At 41.3% G+C, this 22966-nt stretch overlaps 1 protein-coding gene across 4 annotated transcripts in view; it reads left to right on the forward strand.

Annotated features, from left to right (window-relative positions):
• Positions 1-22966, forward strand: part of LOC149342459 (RANBP2-like and GRIP domain-containing protein 8) — a 101369-nt gene that overhangs the window by 62925 nt on the left and 15478 nt on the right. For all 4 annotated transcript variants that reach the window (XM_089544821.1, XM_089544822.1, XM_089544820.1 and 1 more), the window contains exons 14-20: positions 2837-2943; positions 3014-3267; positions 6553-6673; positions 7243-7554; positions 10703-10892; positions 13002-13141; positions 17187-17363. In XM_089544821.1, coding sequence (XP_089400947.1) covers positions 2837-2943; positions 3014-3267; positions 6553-6673; positions 7243-7554; positions 10703-10892; positions 13002-13141; positions 17187-17363 — 1301 coding nt within the window. The remainder of the gene's footprint in view (positions 1-2836; positions 2944-3013; positions 3268-6552; positions 6674-7242; positions 7555-10702; positions 10893-13001; positions 13142-17186; positions 17364-22966) is intronic.

Consider the following 22966-nt stretch of genomic DNA (forward strand, 5'->3'; position numbering starts at 1 on the left):
AGTGACACAGCCGATCTGACAGTCATTACACATTGAGGACTGTTCAGAGTTGATCGCCTGCCATTCAGAGTGCCATCCGCCATAGCCATATTTCAATGCTACATGGAAGAGCTCCTCGTCGCACTGCCTGAAGTTCACGAATACCTCGACAACATCATAGTAGGAACTCAGGATGCCTATCAGCATAACAAACGCCTGTGAGCTTTGTTAAAGTGCATAGGAGATGACAACATTCATCTGAGCCGAAATGCACCTTCGGCTTGCTGGAAGTAGCCTTCCTTGGATACTGCACTGATGCCGCCGGTATTCATCCGACCAAAAAAAAGGTCAAACCATGCATGAAGCTCCAAGTCTTAAGAGCAAGCAGCAGTTCCAGTCTTTCCTTGGACTGCTGAACATATATAGCATGTTCCTGTGTGGTGGTGCTCACACCCTTGAGCCTCTGTACCACTTGCTTGCGAAGGACTAACCATGGAGATGGCGCCAAGAAGATGATGCTTTCAAACGTGCCAAGGAACTTATACAGATGTGCAACGTCTTAGTGCACTATGACATGCACAAGCCGCTCATGCTTGCCTGTGATGTGTTTAACTATGGCATAGCATTTGTTCTAAGTCACGAAGACACACCTGGACAATAATCACCTATTGCTCTTGGTTCCAATACTCTGAATTCAACAGAATGTAACTACTCTCAGGCAGACCGAGGGGCTCTGGCTGTCTTCTCCAGTGTCAAGAAGTTCTTCAGTTTCTGTATGGGAAACATTTCAAAGTCTACACTGACCACAAACTGCTGCTAGGTCTGCTGCATCACAGCCGCCTGATGCCTAGCGTGCTCTCCCCAAGGATGCTTTGTTGGAATCTGCTGCTTGCACACTACGAATACAAGGGGACTTGCATTAGGTTGTGTACGGTGGCCAAAAATCAACAGTGATCTGGAAAACACCGTCCATGCATGTACAATCTGCCAAGAATCTAGGAACGCTCCACCATGCACTGCAGTCCATCCTGGGAGCAGGCTACGAGGGCATTCTTTGGCAGTTTGCCCGAGAGAAGAGGTTTCCCTCTGACCTCTGAGGCTACATCAAGCAAATGGGGAAGGGTGTTGTGTATTGTGGTAATGCCGCTCCGGACTAAACTCTCTTTACTCCTTCTCCTCTTTATCACGTTACTGTTTACCCTGCTTGTATGCTTCTGCTCTAATAAGCATTTTTTACTTCTGACTCCGACCGGAGAACACTTCAACAGGCACTTTATTTTTGTGATAAGGAGCATTAGGTACGTGTAATTTGCTTATCATGAATGCTCTAATGTTAAAATGAGCTTTGTCTCACTAACTGCTGCAGCTTTCCAAACAGAATGACAGGCTAACACTGATGCACCATTTATGATGTTGGATGTGATGCTATCTGAGTGTAGCTGCAAGCACTGTGGCGCAACTCATTCAGCAATGCCACTTTCAACTGCATGTGCCTGAGTGCTATAAAGCCATTGCGCTCATAACATACAAAGCTTTTGGATATTAAAAAATAGCCTCTCTCATAGCCTGAGTCGCTTTGAGACGTTAAACCCCATAAACCTAAAAAATCACAAATAATGGTTTCACAGGTTTACCCATTCACTGAGAGTTACTATCAAGATGGGACAATATGATAGCAATTCACCTCCTCTGCAGGTTATTCAGGATATTGAAACATTATCACAAACTGCAAATGCAATGTTGTTCAGGCTTCCAATATTGAGAGACGCTGAAACCATTTTCCATTGATTTTGTACCTGAAGATGTTGACAGCTTCTTTTGAAATGGAAGGAATATAAGTGCATCCATTGCTGCTCTGAAGCCACTGCAGCTGCAGCTGGAGCTATCCAGTATTATCAGTCCTCATGCCATCCTCTGCTGTGCTGAGGCCTTGGAAGTTTTAAACATCTGTTTTTCTGCTAGATATGGCTTGTGCCTGAAAGTAGTTTCCAGACTAGAAAAGAAACATGGTAAAAAAGCTTAGCGATGCTCTTAGAACATCGTTTAGGGTGGTACTGTATCATTAAGACATAACGGAATGGGAAACTTGGTACTTCAGATGGTACAAAGGCACGAAAATTTCGAAACGCAAGAAAACATAAGAGGTGCCACTGATAGCCCATGTAGGGATTACATGCATATCACCACTGTGTAAAAATTTTGAACACGCTTAGCTTAAACATGCTTAAACATGTCCTAGCATCATCGACGTCACTGATCCTTTCCAGCACTTGGCCAGTGGCACCGATGATGCTAGGACATGCATTATGGGGGAGTCCGTGAAGCCCATGTTGGCCAGTTTCGATGGTCACTGGGTGTGAATCTAGGAGGTCATTAATAGTGACCGGATATCTTTTGTTATGTTCTTTGAAGGTGTATTCTTATTCTTTTTTTACAAGAAAAGTCAAGATGATGGCATAATGTGAAGTATTAATGTAGTGAAATTAAAGTCATATCAAGCCATGCAGTGTTACTTTGTGGATTTTTCAGCTTACAATGAGTCACTTGAAACATAAGCTTTTGCTATTATGTAACACTGCTTGATTTCAGCTTTTGGAGCATTACACCAGCATAAAGGATGGAGACATAGAAGAAACAAACAGGACAATTCTATGTCTCCAGACATTATGTCACTGCAATGCTCCTAAAAGTGAGTCTCCAACTGGCCCAACTTTCTGATTTACTTGGAATGCAAGCCTTATTGCTCACATCTTTTAGTTAGTTCTTCTTTTCTCGTGGCTGTTTTCATTTCTTGTCTTCCTTACGGACCCTACTTAAAGCTCAGTACGCAGCAAAAGTGTAATGAATCCTTGCGCAGAGTCACAACATCTGTATCCCGGATCACTTAACCACCTTGTTTGGCTGGTACTGCACTGGAGAACTCTGCAGGACAAGAAACTTGTGACCAGCGAGCATTGCTTTGAGGTGAGGTGTGCTTCACGGCAAGAATCTTTGTCACAGTGGTCACCCACATCTTCCTTTTTGCATTTCACAGGTGCAAGTGTTTGAACAACTGCCACTGAAGGCACACACATTCAACTCAGCGGAACCGGAGACACTAAGCCAGATGGACTCGCTGGCATTTTTGGAGGCAACATGCTTTTGTGCAGATCGGTCACTGGAACGGGGATCGCTCCGTCTTTCCAAGGGTCCCTTGTCTCTTCCTCCACAGGCAGGCCTACAGCTGTGCACAGAGCTCCAGGCTAACTGGTGGAGTTCAGCCTACCACCTGCACACAAACACTGCCAGGTGAGGGGGCAAATTGTACTGGCAGCACTGGAGTGGGCAGGCAAGCCATGCAGCTGTCTTGGTCAGGAGCACCCTTGAGTATTTTTTGCATGTGCAATGTTGTGCTAGAAGTGACCCCATTGCACTGGGCTTCTCAACTAATCATGAAGCACGATACTTTCTTTGAACAGTATACTTACCTGCAGTTACACACATAGGGTTAAAGAAACTGGTGAACGAAGTTGCAGCAATGCCTGAATGTCTCCTGTTTCACTGCAGGATAAACAAAGTGAAAAGAAACCGAGGGAAATCCTTACAATTGAGAACACTATTCTCTGTTCCCTGCGAATGCTTACTTGTATCTACAACTTCTTCAGCACTGTGCTGTACATAGTAAGGCCAGTGTTGTCTATGCGTATGTAAGTTTTATTGGTCTAGAGCATTTGACAATTTTTTTATAGAACTTTTTTTAATTTTAATCATTGTTCAGGTATGGTCACTGTGGATTTTGTAGGAATTGAGGCAAGATTCACTCTTAGTTCATGGACATGGTCATGGACCAGAAGCCTGTTGTAGTATGATCAATATTCAGTGCATCTATTTTTCTCAAACAGCAATGACTTTCAGGTTGACAGTGTACATTCCCTGGCCACACATTTATTTGAGTGATGTATATTAATTTCAGAGGTCGGGTTAACTTTTTTCAATTTACATTAATTTGGCGTGAGGCTTTATTTTTCTACATTTCTTAAATAGATTAATAATATTCTTTAGATGGGCATTTTCAACAGCAGTTCAGTTGAACTGCAGTTGATGTAAACTCAAAGAGAAAAGTATACAACAGCTGTATCTTATTGGTACTCACCTATGGGGCAGAAACTTGGAGGCTTACGAAGAGGGATCAGCTTAAATTAAGGGCAACGCATTGAGCAATGGAAAGAAAAATGATAGGTGTAATGTTAAGAGATCGGAAGCGGGCGAAGTGAGTGGGTGAGGGATCAAACGTGGGTTAATGACATCCTAGTTGATAAACAAATGGGTTCGAGCAGGGCATGTAATGTGAAAGCAAGATTACCGCTGGTCCTCAAGGGTAACAGAGTGGATTCCAAGAGAAGGCAAATGTAGCAGGGGGTGGCAGAAAGTTAGGTGGGCAGATGAGATTAAGAAGTTTGTGGGGATATGGTGGCTGCAGCTGGCAAAGCGCAGGGTTAATTGGAGAGACATGGGAGAGGCCTTTGCCCTGCAGTGGGCGTAGTGAGGCTGATGATGATGATGATGATGTAAACGGCATTTGAGCTGTTCACCAACTACTGTTGAGCTGTTAATGGAAGTTAAATTATCTAAGAACAGTCGCCCTGTTGGAGTCATGAGGGCTTATTATTTTTCATACTCTAGTGCGGCCCTATGCACAATATTGAAGAAGTCAGCTGGAAAGGTGACAGTTGATATACCCGCTATATCAATTCAGTCAGTGACAGTTTTCACTGTCATACGCAGCAGTGAGAAGTGTCATGTGTATGGGCTCGTCAGTCATGCATATGCTCCAGATTCACACAAAAGATTGCTGCCCTGTCTATTATACGCCATAATCGACAACCTTTACTAATCATATGTACATATGCACGCAAATACAGCTTGAGCTCATGAAGCAGCATCATAAAAATTGTAGCTAAATGGTGAAGCCATGCACACCTGTACAGAATTGTTTTGGCTCTGTAAAGAGTTCAGCTGTGGCGTAGGCAAGGCACAAAAATTGAGCAAAAATGGCAGTTCACTGAAGTTCAGTGTCAAAAATGTTTAAAACTGCTAAAATACAATCACATTTTCACTCATTAATAGGCCATATACCATGTTATCACATGATCAAAAGGTTTAACTGAGTTTCATAGACAGTCTTTATAGACAGCACTCAGTTTCCTTTTCTTTGGTGGCATTTGAAAAGCCAAAATGTCATTTAGTTAGACAGCAGCTGAAAAGTGCTCCTTCTCATACTTGGTAAGCTAGCTGAACACGGATGTTTATATCTCAGGAAAGACGTTGAAGTACCTGTTGAATAACTGAATACGCTATGCAGAAATCAATGGTCGCTTTTCCTGTCTTTGCCCAGCAACTGCCAGGGCCTAGATTTCAACTTTTTCTCTTTGTTGTCAATATTAGAGACCCTCTAGACTTAAAAAATCATACAAGAGATTTCTCTTTTTTTGCTGATAAATATAATATATGCTGATAAATGGCTTCCTGCATATATGTGGCTTTTTAAATATTTTTACTATTTTTTTCTGTAACGGCCAAACTGGTACAATAATAATAAATAAAACAGTTACTAAGGTTTCCTAGAAGTATAGCGCATAACAGTTTTTGTTTTGTTATCATTTCTTTTGTCTTCACATATGCACATATGCACTCTGCTGCAAAGCGGAAAGGGTGCCATACGTCTCTCATGTCCTATAATTGCCATAGTATAACCTCTCTAACAGATAGGGCTGATAAAGGCCCTATAAATGCTAAGTATTCAATACATTTTTGGGATACACCAAAAAGCAGTTTTTTGCTTTCAGTGCATACAATTTCATGAAGGAGCACTATCGTCAATGTAGCGTTTTCTGACCGAGTGGATAACACCCAGATCATAACAATCTTTTCTTTATATCGCACCAACATCCAAAAGCAAAAATCAGGTTTCTAACAGCAACTTAAAAGGATGTTTTATCACAGATAGTTGATTTGGATATCAGTGTGATCGGCACAGCTTCCATTTTCGTAACATATTTTTATCTACCAAAGTCACTCATGGTTTATAAATATGAAGTACACAATGCTAGATATTAGCAGATTGATTTTGGCGAGCACTGAAATCTTGGTAAATAACTTTTTTGCATCTTGCCATCATTGAAAGTTGACTGCTGCGGCCAGGTTCAATTAAAAAGCCATACGACTTCGTGCTTAATAGCAGAATGCACCAGCCTTTGAGCCAGTGCAGTGAGAGACTTTTCCTTGTTTAAGTGTAGCAAATTTTAGTTTTTACTGAGTGTGTCTTCTGTTTCAGTTCACATTTCATCAGAACAAATGATGGGCAATCGGTGCTCTTGTGTCACAAATTAGCAAGACATTTTAGAACATGACCGGTGCACATCACTCCCACTGTTGATAAATTCTTCGCAAAACAGCTCTCTTTGTACTATTGCAAACCAAATGATTTGCTAGGTACAGCAACAAGCCTTGCAATTACTTGCAGCTTGCTCTATGTCCTCTTAGATATATGGCTCATTGTGATTGCTGGCTTACTGTGTCATTGCTTTTGCACAGGAATAGGACGGGTGACCTGAGGCATATACTGCAGAGAGGGCTTGAAGTGATTCGTGGAATAGGAAACCATGGCATGGACCTTGCTTTAGTTGCCCACTTGGCTAGGACGTTTGCCAGCAAGGTATGTTGGTGCAAGCCAGCACTCTGGAAACAAGCATGGTCATGGTTTTGCGTTATAAAACATATTCATTTTCTTATGCGATTAATGCACACTATGTTACATGAGGACATCATTAAGACTTTAGACTGAAGCTGTTAATGAACACTGTAGTGAATATAAATATATTGCGATTAGATTGATGCTATTTACACTAACATCAGTCTCGAGCAAAGTCTGAACAGGCAAGCTGCCTTCTGACATGTTTGTTAACTGTAGGTTATTCCGAGTAATTGTTGTGGAGAGAAACTTATACTTGCAATCAACTTAATTTTGACAAAAGTAGGGTGTGGTATTTCAGGGTAAGGACACTATAAAAGGTAATTTAAAATTATTTGGCTTCTAGCTAGGTAGCTAATTATTGTCTGATGCCACTTGCTAATGATAAATTTGTTCTGATACATAGCATTAAAGGATAATGCAGTGATATGGAATTGCAGCTACTAGGCATGTTTAACTATTGGCTTAAATGAGGTGAAGGAGGCTACCTTCACTTCAGTGTCTCGAACACGCTAATTGTTTATCATGTGCAGTCATTATCCAAAGGTGCCGACGGCCTTGAAGAGGAATCAAAAGCCCTGGAAGAGCATGCAGCACACTACTGGAAGCTTGTTCTATCCATGCTGGAGAGACCTATTAGCCCCAAGAGACCACTGACACCTACACGCCAACTGTTCTGTGGTTCAAGTAATGGGACATTGATGAGCCCAAAAGAGACAAGAGCTCTCAAAGATGAGGCCAGGATGTTTCGAGCTGTGCAAGCTATGAATGCAGGCTGTCTGGATGAGGCAGCTGAGACACTGTCAGAGTTGACCAGTGCACAGGCTGCTTTCTACAAAGCCCAGGTGAGGATGAAGTGACTGCAAGTGTATTAATCACAAAAAGGAATGGTTTCTGCCATATTACATATGCGCAATTTAAGAAATAGAGTTGGTTGTCCAAACTTTTTCTGATGCTTATGTGTGGTTGTACTCAACTTACAAATTATGATATGAGGTTCTCAAGTCAATATACATTACAGTTCATAATTCAGGTGCAAATTAAAGTAAGTGTGCCCAGATAGCATTCTGTTCAAGATTTGCATACAAAGTCCTTAAGAGTTTTTCAGCCATCAGCACAATGGTACTGCAAAGTAATGTGCCGTTACACAGCGGCAAGAGGAGGGAAATGTGTTTGAATATACTTGTTGCTTCTGCATTGGTTTGCTACAGAAACAGTGCAATTCATTCAGTATTCAACAACTTGTAGTTATAGGTATAAAGTTATCAGTGTAAGCTGTTGGATAGGTATAAACAGTGTCTGAGAACATACTGTTCCACTATTACCGCTGCCAAAAGCAAATACTTTACTCGTGATCTCCCGTCACAATTTCAGACTAATCCTAAGTAGTTTTGGCAAACTATATCGCCGGAAAATAACCAAGACCTTATACAACTACACAATATTGATGGCTTGCCACTAGCTGACACTGAATGTCCAACAGCATTCAAATAGATTTTTGCAGCATTGTTTACAAAGGTCGATCATTCCAGTATGCCAGTTGTTTTCGATTCTGACTAACCATTCATGCAGCCCATCAGCATTACTGCTGAGGGTATTGCATCACTAATTAAAACCCTGAGTTGTCCTTATTTGCCAGAGTGGACAACATAAACTCGAAGATTCTTAAAAACACCATTTCAATTTTCAGCCAGATTTTGTGCCATGTATTTCAGCAATCATTATCATCTGGAGAACTGCCTACTGATTGGAAAATAGCCAAGGTTATTCCTGTATTCACAACGAGTAACGAAAACATAACTATCGTCCTATTTCGTTAGCATGCATGTGCTGTGAATGACTTGAACATACATCGCTTCTCACATTTACAACCACCTGGAATTAAATGACTTCTTCTGTTCAGGTCAGCATGGTTTTAAGAAAGGCTACTCGTGTGACACCCGGTTATTGGAATTTTGTACTGACTTGGGTTTTAACACGGATAATAACCTGCAAACAGACTGTATTTATTGTTTAGATTTCTCGAAAGCATCTGACAGAGTTACACATGGCCGGCTGTTTACTAAATTATTTGCCTTTTGTCTTGATTCTCTCTCATTATCTTGGCTTCGTAACTTTCTCTCATTTAAAACAGAGCTGTCCAGTACATTTTTAGCTATTATAGCCCCCCGCCAGTGTCTCTCTGCTTAAAAACTTTAAAGATATACAGATACTTGAAATTTGTCATTCACATTCACTTCTGTGTTTATTTCATAAATATGTTTGCACCTGCCCTACGTTTCTGCCTCTGAAATTACCTCCCCGCTCTTCACAGCACTTATGCAATCATCTCAGCTTCATCCACATATATGGAAACACTCAGTCATTTAATTCTGCATTACCTAGAGCAATGAAGCTCTGGAATGGTCTTCCGGACTACATAATATTTTTTTTTGGGGTCCTGGAGAGCTCAGAAAGCATCTATATAAGCATTTATCACTTGTATTGTTCTAAATGTTGCAGTAGGGTTTTAGTTGCTCAAAATGTTGTGTTCTGATGTACCACTGTTTCAGTTGTACTGGTTATCACTAGGGTAGATGAGCTATGATCCCAACTGTAAGTTCTTTCACAGTTTCTTCAATGGTAAAAGCTTGGCACACTATATAGCATTGTCCTGTTACAAAATCCAGCTAGTCTGTACATACTGTGATCACATATCAAAGAAATTTTTCTCTTGATTAGGCTTTTTAGAACCTGCACATAATAGGCTCTCATTACAGTTGTCTTTTCTTGAACAGTATAACCGAAAAATATTCGGGGCTTATTATGATAGACAGGTTACAGTCTGTCCAGAAGTTTGTTTCTTAACTTATTTGGAGGTGTACTAGTTGTGTGCTTTCATGATGTGGTGCTTTATTTTAGGCTCATAGTAATAAAATAAGCTTTCATTGCCCATTAAAACTCCCCAGAAAGTTTTATTCAGGTGTTAGTTCACTCTTCCATTGGTTGCACATCATTGCTCAGTTTGTTTAGTTGTCACTGGGTGCACAGTAGCATCTGCAGTCTACCTTGTTGTAACCTACTAATAGCTGAGACAGTTTTTCACAACAACATCGATCAAACCAGCGGAAATCTTCATTGCATCTGCAAACTGATGTTTGGTTATATGTCAGTCCTCATTTTAATGCCTCAGCTGTATTGATGTGTCCTTACTTTGCAGTTCTGTGTCGGGTCACAGCAGCTGCTTTAATTATGGCAACAGAATAAAGAGACTCGTCTTTTTTTGGGCTAGTTGGTTTTTCATGCTGTAGGTGTTTGCAGCGCACACAAAACACGGATGGACAGAAAAGGGAACGAAACACAGCGCTGTGTTTTGTTCCCTTTTCTGTCCGTCCGTGTGTCGTGTGCGCTGCAAACACCTACAGAATAAAGAGAAATGTGCGGAGATAAACAATTTTGGCTCAGATCTCCCTGGCTAAGTAAAACATAGTATGGACCAATGTGAGGCTAGCCATCCTCTTCGTGAGAGTCATGTTTCAACACTGCTTCAGTCCCTTCTGCAGGGGTGACTGCATGGAATGGTCTGCAGCAGCCACTTCTAACACCTGTGTGCTATGATTTGCACACATGATAAAGAATGTGTTGTTGTCAGAGGTAGGTTGAAGACTGTCACCACTGTGCCTCATAGCCTAAGTATGCATATATAGGATGATAAAAAAAAATTTACATCTGATATTTTCTAGACTACAGTTTTTTTTTAAGGGCATTGATGTTTTGTAGGCTACATTTTTTTTTTTAAGGAAAATTTCTGATACATTGCATATATATGATCAGTGTTCCCTTGTTACAAAACTGACACTAGGAAGTGTCAGTGCTGTCAGTGTCAGTGTCAGTGTCAGTGACCCTAGTGTAAATTGTTTATTCTAAATTGCTCTTGTTTGATGGCATGCCTGAGCTTGTTTTGTTCTGCTGTTTTTACGATAACTGGCTGATGATGGCGTTGATGTGCTGCAGGTCATGAAGAGGATGGCCCAGCGTGAGTCTTTCAAAAGTGGTGTGCAGGGGTCCCTGATGCAGCGGGAACGAGAGGCACTGCGGCTTGCTCTTGAGCGCGGCCAGCACGACCCTAACTGGACCTTGGCTTCAACTGTGCGCACTCAGCTGGAGGAACTTGAAAAAAGCCTGCACTTGTACTACACCTCCAGTGAGCACATTTAGTTTATAATCGCTAACTGGAAACAATTATTCAACCATTTTGCAGATATTTCAAGCTAAGTTATGTGCTTCTGCTTGTACAAGTATTCTTTGTGTGTCATCAGGCCACTAAACCTCTTCTGTATTTTCTGAGTATACAGACTCATTTTTTGTACAAGTGAACAATGAACAAACTGTGTGCAGTGAATTAAATTTAGGCTACAGCCCCAAGTGCATCATGCACTGTGGTAGCATACTCAGTAAAACTTTACACACATGGTAGTATAGGAGCATGGTCTTCACATGTGTCTGGCCATCTCCCCAAACATGCAGGCTTCATTGCAGTGCAGTGTAAACTGAAGGTCACATGGCTGCAGTGTAATTTGTTTTGTTAATCTGTGTTAGTGCCTTACAGCCTAGAGTGCATAACATAACTGCCACAGATGTTTCTCTTATGGCCTTTGTGCTCACAGGGAACCAGCAAGAACTGCTGTGATGCAGAGTAATTGGAAAGCTGAACACTTGAGTGGGAACGAAAAATCAGAAGATAGAGTGCCGTCACAGAAAGCGGCATGGGAGAATAGGACCACATTAGGCTTAGCAGTAGACCTAGCATGCAGTAAGTAGTACAAAAGCAAACATCGTATTTAAGCTGCTTCTGAAGCATTCCCCAGTCATCTGATGCACCAGAATCTAGTCACTGGAGCATTGGCTCACCTTCACTCCCCATTGCCAGCAAGGATGGTAGGGAAAGCGAAAGCAGAAGATGTAGCATTTCTTAACTGTTTTTGTCCTTTTTTCACCATTGAGCATTGGCCTTGTGGTTACAACTTCATTGCCCTGAGCAACTTGATACTGTGTGCCTACTGTGATGTCACAGTCCTGCAGGAAATACCATGCCAAGGCACTCAAGGGAAAGCTGGTGAATTGTCCTTTTCACCACCTAGCTACCTACAGGAAGGTGGTGACAAAGGACAAATAGGACAAAAGGACAAATAGCATGAGATCATGCACATATGAGCACAACACGCTGAAGACCATGCGATCGACATATATCATGAAAAAATGATACTCCAAGGGTGTTACACGACTTTTTTAAAAACTTCATTGCTAGAGGAATAAGTGTGGTGCTTCATTTAGAGGCTGAGCTGATCTTAAGGCTCACGGTGATGAGGATCTTGGTATGGAATATTTTTCAAATGATGATAGCACTACTGCAGCCATATTTGTTGGAATTGGTGCAGACATTGCATTTCTGCTCTTCAGCTTTGAAGAGGATAAAGACTTCTTCAGGTACACTGAAATGTTGAAAAATAGTGACCATGACAACAACCTGTGGCTGCATGTTGCAGACAAGTTTGAATTTTGCCATGCACCACTTTTAAAGATGACCTAGACTAAATAATTGAAGACCCCTAACTGGTTTATGGAACAATTTCAAATTGACTCCAGCTGGAACTAGTTGGTAAAGGGAATTGTTCCATAAACCAGTTTGGCCCATTAGAATAGGATATTTTGACCTGGCTGCCTCCTATGTGTAAATGTATTTATTTAAAGTGAAAGATTCAACATATCGGACACTCCAATACCTGAGGTGGCAATATTTAAAGCTGGCTGCTGCAGAACTATCCAGTGGTTTATCTCAAGCTAATTTAAACATGGCAGACTATTGTGTGGAGGAGACACTTTCTTATACAAAGCATCTTTTGGTACCATTTGACACTTGTGGCCTTAAGCTTTTGAAACCATTTCAGCACCAAGTTGTTTTGTCAAGCACAAAATTCTCACTGTGCACACAGCATACATGAGAGAAAAGTATTCCCTGTTTTTTACTTGAAAGGAATATGAGCTTTTGGCCCAGGTGTGGCACAGACTGCTCGTATTTTGTCACAGTGTAGCAACATGGAGCATAATTAGCCTTTTGGCGCAGTTTGGTGCAATTGGCGCAGCCGTCACATCACAGTGTATTTAAATATGCACCTAAAGCTTAGGATCAATGCAAGCCGGGGATCTGCTGATCTGTCTAGCCAAAACTAAGGTGTAGTTTAAGCAGCTGTACTTTAATGGCATCCCCCACTTATGTTCATTAAAATTTTTTTGACTTGCTATTTTTGCACAGGTGGGTACTACAGTGATCAAGATCAAGACAAGGCATCTCTAAGGGATGAAGACGAGGCATCTCTAAGTGATGACGGCTCCTCATCACAATCACCTTACAGCAGCTTTGTGCATTTGCCCCAGCAAAACAGCATCCCCCAGGTATAGCCAAGCTTCTGTCCAGCACACACAGGAGACCAGTTTTCTTCTGCAGGGGCATATTGCGCATTGTTTCTCATCACTCAGTAGCTCAAGTTGCAACCCTTAAAAGACCGGAGGCACAGAGTGCTAACTTTGTGTGCCAGATATCAGTGCATCCAAACCTGAGATGAAATGCCACTAAAGTATTTCATCTTGACACTTTGTGATAAAACTGTAGGTCAACTCAACTGCTCTGCATTTAAATGTGTTTTAAAGCACTGTCTAATATCAGATGGAAGTCGAAAGCACACCTGTTGTGCCAACTCTCAGCAGCACTGTGCGTATTTCTATGATAGAGTGGTTGGTTTGGTTGGTTTATGGGGTTTAATGTCCCACAGCGACCCACGCTATGAGAGACGCCGTAGTGAAGGACTCCAGATATTTTGACCACCTGGGGTTTTTTAACGTGCACTGACATCGCACAGTACACGGGCCTCTAGAATTTCGCCTCCATCGAAATTCGACCACCGCGGCCGGGATCGAACCCGCGTCTTTTGGGTCAGCAGCCAAGTACCATAACCACTGAGCCACCGTGGCGGCTCATTTAGTGGGCTAAGTCATCAATATATTGATATCCTAGCTGCAATGCCATAATGTTGCTGAGAACAGAAGATTTCGTTGTCAACCCTGTCTTGAAAGTTCATAGGGCATATATACTTACATGCTCAGCGCTGAGCATGTAAGCTGTTGTATACTTTTCAAGGGAAAAGTATACAACAGCTGTATCTTACCAGTACTTACTTATGGGGCAGAAACATGGAGGCTAACAAAGAGGGTTCAGCTTAAGTTAAGGACAATGCGAGCTATGGAAAAAAAATGATAGGTGTAACGTTAAGCGACCGGAACCAGGCGGAGTGTGTGATAGAACAAACGTGGGTTAATTATATCCTAGTTGAAATCAAGAGGAAGAAGTGGGCTTGGGCAGGGCATGTAATGTGAAGGCAAGATAACTGCTGGTCCTTAAGGGTAACAGAGTGGATACCAAGAGAAGGCAAGTGTAGCAGGGGGCGGCAGAAAGTTAGGTGGGTGGATGAGAATAAGAAATTTGCGGGAATATGGTGGCCGCAACTGGCGAAGGACAGGATTAATTGGAGAGACATGGGAGAGGCCTTTGCCCTGCAGTGGGTGTAGTCAGGCTGGTGATGATGATGATGATGATGCTGAGCGCTTGGCAACTGCCATTGCTTTGGGTGTAGGATGCTACTGTGGGGAGCTCAGTAGAATGGCTTTCTTGAAGAGAATTGAATTTACATTGTGTAGAGGTAATCTTTAAGAAAAGTGAACTGAGGGTTTAAGAAACTGCTGGAGTTCTTAAAGTGATTCCTTCAAAACTACATGCACAAGGTCATTGTTATGCACATACAATATCATTATCCTGTCTCGCACAGCTACTTCTGGCACTTCTGTTCAGTTTCCGCTGACTCAGCAATGAAGTGCTTATAGCCATGTTTTCTGGCACAAAAAAAAATCTTTCAATCAAAGCTCAAGTGAGAACTGAGCAAAAGGATCAAGGCTCGCACAACAAAATGTGAACAAAATATGCTTTAAATGTTGAGCTAAAACGCTGAAATTAAATATCTCTTCAAACCAGCGTAATTTTTTTTTAGATGGCATTATTACCCTTGCTTTATAGGACAACACATTCATCGCACTGGAGTATGATGTCCAGCGGCCATGATGAGAACTTAGGTTTGAACCTCATTTATGCGGCTTTTTTTTGCTTTCCAATTCCTTTTAAGTACTCTGGCTCATACACAGTTCAGAACTAGCTGCAGGAAACTTTCTTGACTGTGATGACAGGACAAGCCAGAATAACTGCTTCAGCAAGTCTCCACACATTGCCTCATTATAACAAGGCTCAGCTCTCCATCATGTAAATGAGAAATATGATAAATTTTGTCATAGTAATACTGTGTCTTGAGGCCCACACATTCTTCATTGTCAGAAAGTGCATGACAGGAGAATGCATACATCTTATATAGACAAGCTTATATAGACAAGCTTGCTCATGCTTACCAGCCTTGACTGCTTTACTTCTAAGTGAGAGGTTTTTGGTTTGCTGGTAAGCACAGTCACTGAGTGGCTCCTTGCTCTTCATCTTAAATTGCTTGTGAGCCAGAATACTGAAAAAAAAAAGCTAAAATTATGTCTCTGAAAATTGCATCTGATTCTTCAGTACAGCAACCAGATATTGCCCCACAACACCACAAGCATGTGGCTGTTAAACAGTTAACCCTAACTTACGAGCAATACTACTTCAAGGAGATGTTTTATTTCAACCTTTTAGAGCAATAATATTTGAAATGTATTTCACTTGCATTTTGGGGGTACCTTGCATTCTTGCCCAGTTGCCGAATGTAGCAGGAGTTTTTTTTTTTTTCACTCAAGAAATCGAGTTGTCGAGTGCTTTGTTGTTGCAACAGTGAAAACTCGAGAGGTATAGAATAGTTGTGTGAGACAGAGTAACAATACTGCATGTTCATGACAGTGACCTTGCATATAGGCAACATCACAGGCTACTTTAACTGGTTGATCACTGTCAGAAGATTAATAGTTTCTCAAAACGTTGAATTGTTTAACCACTTCACTAAATTTTATATTGCTGTATTGTTCGATCCACAGTAGTGAAATTCATAAGCATTGAGCACATAAATATGTCCTGAAACTTTAAAATAAGGACAAAATTGTCAAGTTGCAGCCTAACTGTAATCCAAAGAGTAATATGCTGGTGACTCAGCTAACCCAATGATAGAAAAGATATCGTGCTACTGCGAAGTGTCAGATGGTACCGGAAATCTTGCATGGGTAGTGCTGAACACTCAGTAAGTGTGCCGTAGGAAGATATTGCAGGCAGTGCTCAAAATGTAAGCTGCATGTGTTATGCACGAGTCGATTATTTGAAAAAAAGATTGCCTGAGTGATACAGTCGTGCTGTTTCCAAACCTATTTGCTGTAGGTGTAATTGCTTAACATAACTGGTAGTGCTCTTTGCTAAGGCTTTGCATCTTATGGGTTCTGTGTAATAAATGCCCTTTACTGGAACAGTGGAAATGTCTTAAAATTAAACCAACCTTTTTTCTCCAAGCTGTATGAATCTAATTCCATGCAATGAACAGTATATAATGCTTAGTATGAATGGAAAAGTAGCTACCTAATCAGGATAGTTGTTGGTTGTAGATTTTGTTCGGTCGCTAATTGAACAGAATGTGAGGGCACATCCATTTTAATGGTTTTCAGATTACACAGAAGTAATTGATCTTGACCTTGCATGGACTGTGCACTTTGCATTCTTATGATGTATTCTGCTCTTTTCTTGATTCATATTTAAGTGTGCTGCAACTACTTTTTCTTCAAGCCTTTCTTCTCATAGCAAGCTTAGATCTCGCCACGATCACCTGCATGGCACTATTATATCACTTCTGCATTCCATGTTCCTTATTTGCTTTCGCGTGCGAGTTGTATGTGTAACAAATGTTTTCTGGAATAACTGTGAAGCCTGTGTGATATGTAATGCACCAGAAATGGTGTCCCTTTGAAAGGAAAAATGAGGCCATGGAGAGTGTTCCAAGCTATGCTGCATTACATAGCACACCAGTGTAGCCACAAACAGGAGAACTCTAGCGCTACCTTGATCTTACAATTTCAGTTGGTCACGTCAATCAGTTTAGTGCTAGTAACTTGCTGTTGTCATTCATATGTCAGTTAGCTGAAAATGAGTTTGAAAATGTAAAACTCATGTAGAAGCAAGAGTTACATGCTTCTTGTAGGAAAAAAGTGGCAGATTGCTGCTCGCATGCACTGTCATGAAATGGTAGGCTAGCAGTATAGAATCAGTGGTGAATGACTACAGCCAGCAATAAAGCGAGCTGCAATTGAGCTTTCAAGCAGGAACTGATTTGAGCAATGCAGCAATGCTCAAATGTGCAAAACGCAGTAAAGGTTTGAGTAGAGTACTACAAACATGAGAACTGAAGCAGCCAGCTGAAAGATGGCGTGCTGCCTGCAGGATGCCATGCAGTCCCCGCCAAGACAGCCGAGAGAAGCTGCAGCCGCAGAAGTGTCGGCTGATGCAAATAAGCATGTGGAGCTGCAGCTGCGTACACTGTCTCTGCACCAGAACATGATGAGCCAGCTGGTCTTGGACCAGGTCAAGCAACAGAAGGCTGCCATGGAACAGCTTACGGTGAGACTTATCTTTTTTTTATTTCCTCAGACTCTTTTAAGAATGCGTGACAAGTGGTGCATCATGATAGCTGCATGGCAGTAAGAGTTTCTCTTTAAAGGGACACACGGGTGAAAAAAAACTCAGATTTCTGTCGAAAAATCGCATTTTTAGTTTTTGCTTGTTTCGTTATGTGTAAGCCTTTCTCTTTCATGTCTAACAGTTCCGGCATCAAATATAGGCTGGAAATTACTAGGACCCGCTATGTAATCATGCCAAGTGACCAAAAAATTAGCACATTTGAGCTACTTTCAAGACAGCAGCAATTTTGATTAGCAGCATTTCCCAGCACTGCAGTGCTGCAGGCAGGCAGAGGAAGCCTTCTCTCGGACACATCCTCTGGCAGTTTCATAGCTCAAAAAAAAATTAGAAAATTTTTTCTTCTTCCAGAAGCTGCACTGCCACTGTTGCTTTAAATAACTTGGCATTTTTTTTTTTTTTTTATAATATTCATGCAACCGCAGTGCTTTTTGGATGACATTATTGCACTTTCTCTCATTGTATCGCAATGAAATTCAATATCCATATGCTTTTCTATATGCACTAATCAGACACCTGTATTATTTTTATTGCAATTCATAACTGCAAATGCAATTCAAATTTGTCACAACCATTGTAGTCCCATCATAAAGAGACATTCTAGAGTACCAATTTTTTTAAAATTCAGAAATTTTATACACGGCACGCTTCATTCTCATTGCATAAAATTAATCATAATGAGAAATATGAGAATATTCTTAGTACTGTTATATGTATATACTGATCACAAACAGGCTCACAAAAACATCCATAGATTTCAAATGCATGACTTTAAAAAATTCAAAAGATTTGAAATCAAGTTTGAAGTCAAAAATTTAAATATTAAAACAATTTAAACATTAAATAAAAAGTGGCAAAAATTCCTCAACTTTGCAATTTCTGGTCTCCTGGCCAGTGATGCAAAACTATCGGGAAATTGACAATAGATAATATCGACAGTTTTTTTGAAGTTATTGATAGTGTAAAAAAACTATTGATAGTAGAATCGATAGTATTACTATCGATGGCATTCCTATTGATAGTATTACTACAGTAGTACCAGTATCAATAGCAAGACTATCAATATAGTGAGACTGTTCATTGTAAGACTATCGATAGTAACACTATCGATAGTAACATTATTGATATTATGCATTTCTTGGCCAGCGATACAACCAAAACATTAGCGATACCTTATTGGTTTCACAGTATTATGGGGCTTAACATCCCAAAGATACTCAAGCTACGAGGGGTGCCGTAGTGGAGGTCTCCGGATACATTTAGACCACCTGTGGTTCTTTAATGTGCACTGGCATCACACAGTACACGGGCCTTTTGCCTTTCGCCTCCATCAAAATAGAGCCACCGTGGCCCGGGACTGAACCCGCGTCCTTCTAGTAATCAGCTGAGTGCCATAACCCCGATGACTACCAACAATACTCAATTCATGCATTTATGAAATATCTTGTGGACGAATGAAGTCTTCAGTTATGCAGTAAAAGGCACAGAGTATATTCATCAATACATTCATACTCAAAAGTAAACATTTACAACATATCTACCTTGTGTTCAGTGCATGGAAATGTAATGCAATGCTTATCAAGCATTTCGTCAATGGTGAGGCTGTAAGCATGGCAGTGGTATATCACTCAAATCTCAGAAGTTCAAGTTGCTAAGCATACTTGGTAACTGAACTGAGATGAAATTGCATCTACAGAACTCTGTGCTGACAAGGTGCACTTTGAATGGAAACTGAGCAAACTTTGGCTACTTTCTTTTGTTTGCCATAAGGACATGGACAACAATGTTTTTTTTTCACTAGGAGGAGGTGAATTCATTCCTTCATTGTGCTTAGCACAGACATAAGATACAGACTTTATAACAGACTGATTGTGTTTTTATTGACTGCTTCTTTTGAATGATTTTTCTTCAGACGTGATGCCATACAATTTTCATTGCATGCAGGCTATGCATATTACTCAGCTACGTGCATCTGTCATCACATTACGGTAGCCTATATATAGCTCTTTATTGTGAGCATTAAGCGGTATGTGTGTTTATATCATCACAAACTGAGGCACAATTGGTGCTGAATGTTTGATGGAGCTAAGGAATGCCAATTTTGTAGCATTGTACTGCACAAATATTTTTCATACATAAGCTGGAGACATGTAGGAATAACTCATATCTGCGTACATCAGCAAATACACTAGACGTGATGGACCTCTAGTTCCCATATCCCTTGCAGCAGTGTGGCATTTGACAGAAGTGGTGGCTGCTGCTGGCAGTTTCAGGCTGGTGTGAAGATGCAATAAAGCTACTGCTGGCAGTTTCCTACTGGCATCTAGGTGTAATGAATCTAAACTTCAACTTTCAGATGAGGCTGCGTCCAGCATAACAATCCAATGGTGGAGAATGTGCAGAGCTCTAAGAATATGTTGAACCATGTAGACATCTACAAGGAGTGCTTACTGTCCAGTCATGGACGAGGCATTTTGAAGCATGAAGATCATGCGGTTGCTGCTTCAAAGTGCATACTTTATGGAGGTTATTCTTGTTATACCCAGTGGCACTAGCAGTGACAGTAGCCTAATAGGACATTCATGACCGCACATTGCTAGCTACATTTAGCCATCAGAAGGAGCACCCATTTATTTGACTACAGGTGGTTCAGGCTAGAGGGGAGAGACATATGAATGTTGTACTGTTGTGCTCGTAAAGTTAATTGCAATGGACACCAAGCATATCTGACGTGGCAGAACTTGCATGCACATGAGGGTATCAAATACAAAAACAGATGTGCACACATGGGGAGAGGAGGCCGAAAAAATTCTGCAGAGACACTTAGGACTGCTTACTTTTGGGAATGTAAAAGCATTACTGTCCCTGGCTGGGTGCATTGACATCCACCCACACACATGTGCACACATGCTTAAGACATCACCTGGAACACTGTACAACGAACGGCTGCATCACAATTGTGATACGAACATTGGTCATTGAGAAAACGTAATAGCCTAGTAACTGTCTCACACTTTGGTGTACACCTCCACCATGTCTTAGGGGGAGGTGGTGAAGAGTATGGAAAGACATACAATTGAAGGTGCATATGTCGTCAGTTCGAATCCTTCTCGCAAGCTATCCTCCTACTTGACTAGCACAAGTAAGCTATGTGCAACGAGAAATCATATGACACCACACAGAATGCTGTACAACAAATTTTTTTGTCACTGTTTTGGTAGAAACATTGTCGTCAAAACTGGCGCCACATCGAGGTCGGCCAGTGGGGAGTGTATATCGACAAACAACATGTATATGATTGTCTAAAATGGTGGCACTCGGCTTGCTGTGTGTGTCACCCCAATAAAAAAATAACAATGGGTCCAATTGGGCATACCATTTGGTTCCACTTGAATCCATTTGAACCTGATTGGTCAGCCAATTGGGTTCGTGAATCCAACTGGGTAGTTCGTTTGGTTTCCCTACTTCCAATTGGGCATTCCAATTGGCGCTGCATTTCCAACTGGATTACCCAACTGGTTTGTAAGGTGCCAATTGGATTCAGCATTCCCAGTTGGATCGTCCTACTGGTACCTTTTGAAACCAATTGGAGCTCCCAGATGAAGCCCAGAAAACCAATCGGAAGCTTGATCTCCCAACTAGAAGCTCCAGTTGGTTCTAATTGGGCAATTTAACTGAAAAATCTAAGTGGAACTCAATGATGTCACTGAAATCTTTATACAGAGTGTTTCATCTAAGACTTTACACAATTTTTAGAAATAGGATTTTGGAGTTAGAAGAGTGCTTTTTTTGGCATACCATTGTCAGCAGTGCAGTACATCACAGTGCAGCTAAGACCTGCTAACTAGTAGGCTGGTTAACTAATATGGAATAGTTAACTCTTTAACTATTGCTGTTAGGCTCCTCAATTATTAAGAGGCGTGTAGCCGACTGCAATTAATATCCATATCAGTTTTTAGAATTTCGAAAATGCTGATCTCCTTGCATTTTGGCCCAATAAATTTTGGCTACATCGCGCAGAAATACATGCATTTTAGAGAAGCTTGCAGGCAAAGCAACCTCTCCAGTGCATTTAACCCATCGAAATAGCCAAAATTTGTACGGCCACAGTGCCTAGCATAACCGCATTTTCATTATTCTAAAAACTGATGTTGGTATTACTTACAATGGGCTACAGGCTTAAGGAGCCTAACGATGCTACACGATTAAGGAGCCTATCGGTAATAGTTAAAATTTAACTATGCAGTATTAGTTAACCCGCACGATAGCACATCTTAGCCGCATTTTGATGTACTACACCGCTAACAATGCTATGCCGAAAAAAGTGTTCTAACTCAAAAAACCGATTTTAAAAAATTGCGTAAAGTCTTAGCTGAAACACCCTGTATATATTTAGCTGGCTATAAAACAGGACACTAAACTAATTAGGTTTTCTAAAAGAGATATTAGCAGCTTAATCTTTTGATTTGTTTTCATCATTTTGACCATCATCACTGTCACAACTATGCTCGTCAACCGGCTGCCTGGTGCAAGCCTTTGAGGGGGCAGCTTTATGCTTCCCTGTGGCCTAAAAGCGAGCGTTGAACAACATTTATTTGTTGAGGTCGGTCAGCCCGTGCGTGGTGCATGTGTGTCGGTGCATTGGTCATTGAGAAGGAACTCAAGGGGTTGAGGGTTTAAAACAAATATTTACTTACAGGCAGGGAGAAACACAAGAAAGGTAAAAACGAACAGAGGGAGTAGCAGAAGCTATACAGAACACGAAACGTGACAAGCAGGAGATGGACAATACAAAAACAAGCTCATTCAACTATAGCGAACAACAGTAAGGCATACAGTAAAGGTAGGAATACATAAAACGTTACAGAGGTACAGAGGCTGCTTGATGACGTCACACTATTTTTCTTGGCATTGCCAGGATTTTCTGTACTATATGAGGACACTCAGTAACACAACTTTTCTCGTAGTGTGACTAGTAATGCTTTCGCACTAGAAGGTCAGCTCACCTTGTGTGCCGCTGCACTAGCAGCCTGAGGCAGTCAGTCTCTAACAGCAGAAAGCCATGGGTGATGGCAGAAGACTCCGTAGCCCCCGAGCTTGGTAGAGGAGTCTTTCTGGTTAAAAAAAAATGGAAAAACAGGTAGCACCTTTGTGGCAAGGCGAGAGGAGCAGAGGGGAGCCCTCCCCATGCAGCCCTTCATACAGTGTGTGCCCAGTTAGCACATGAATACACATGCTTGTTGCAACCATATGCAGGATACTCATGCACTCCATGACCTCAAGAACATGGTCATGGTCACTATAGTCAGTCACTAAGAATGTGGCAACAATTGCAGACCATTATAGCATCTTCCTCAGTATGATATAGGCATGCTGCATACAAGGTGTCCAGGCTAACGTTAGCCACGGGTTAAAAAATCAGATATTTGAGGCAGGCCAGAGAAATCACTTACGTATACAGCTACCAGCCGGCTTGCGCATCGAGGCAATTTTTTGTATTGCTATTAATTAAGGAGCAATTAAGA

This window comes from Amblyomma mixtum, chromosome 5, assembly GCF_055824585.1.
Source record: "Amblyomma mixtum isolate Tamu chromosome 5, ASM5582458v1, whole genome shotgun sequence".
NCBI lineage: Eukaryota > Metazoa > Arthropoda > Arachnida > Ixodida > Ixodidae > Amblyomma > Amblyomma mixtum.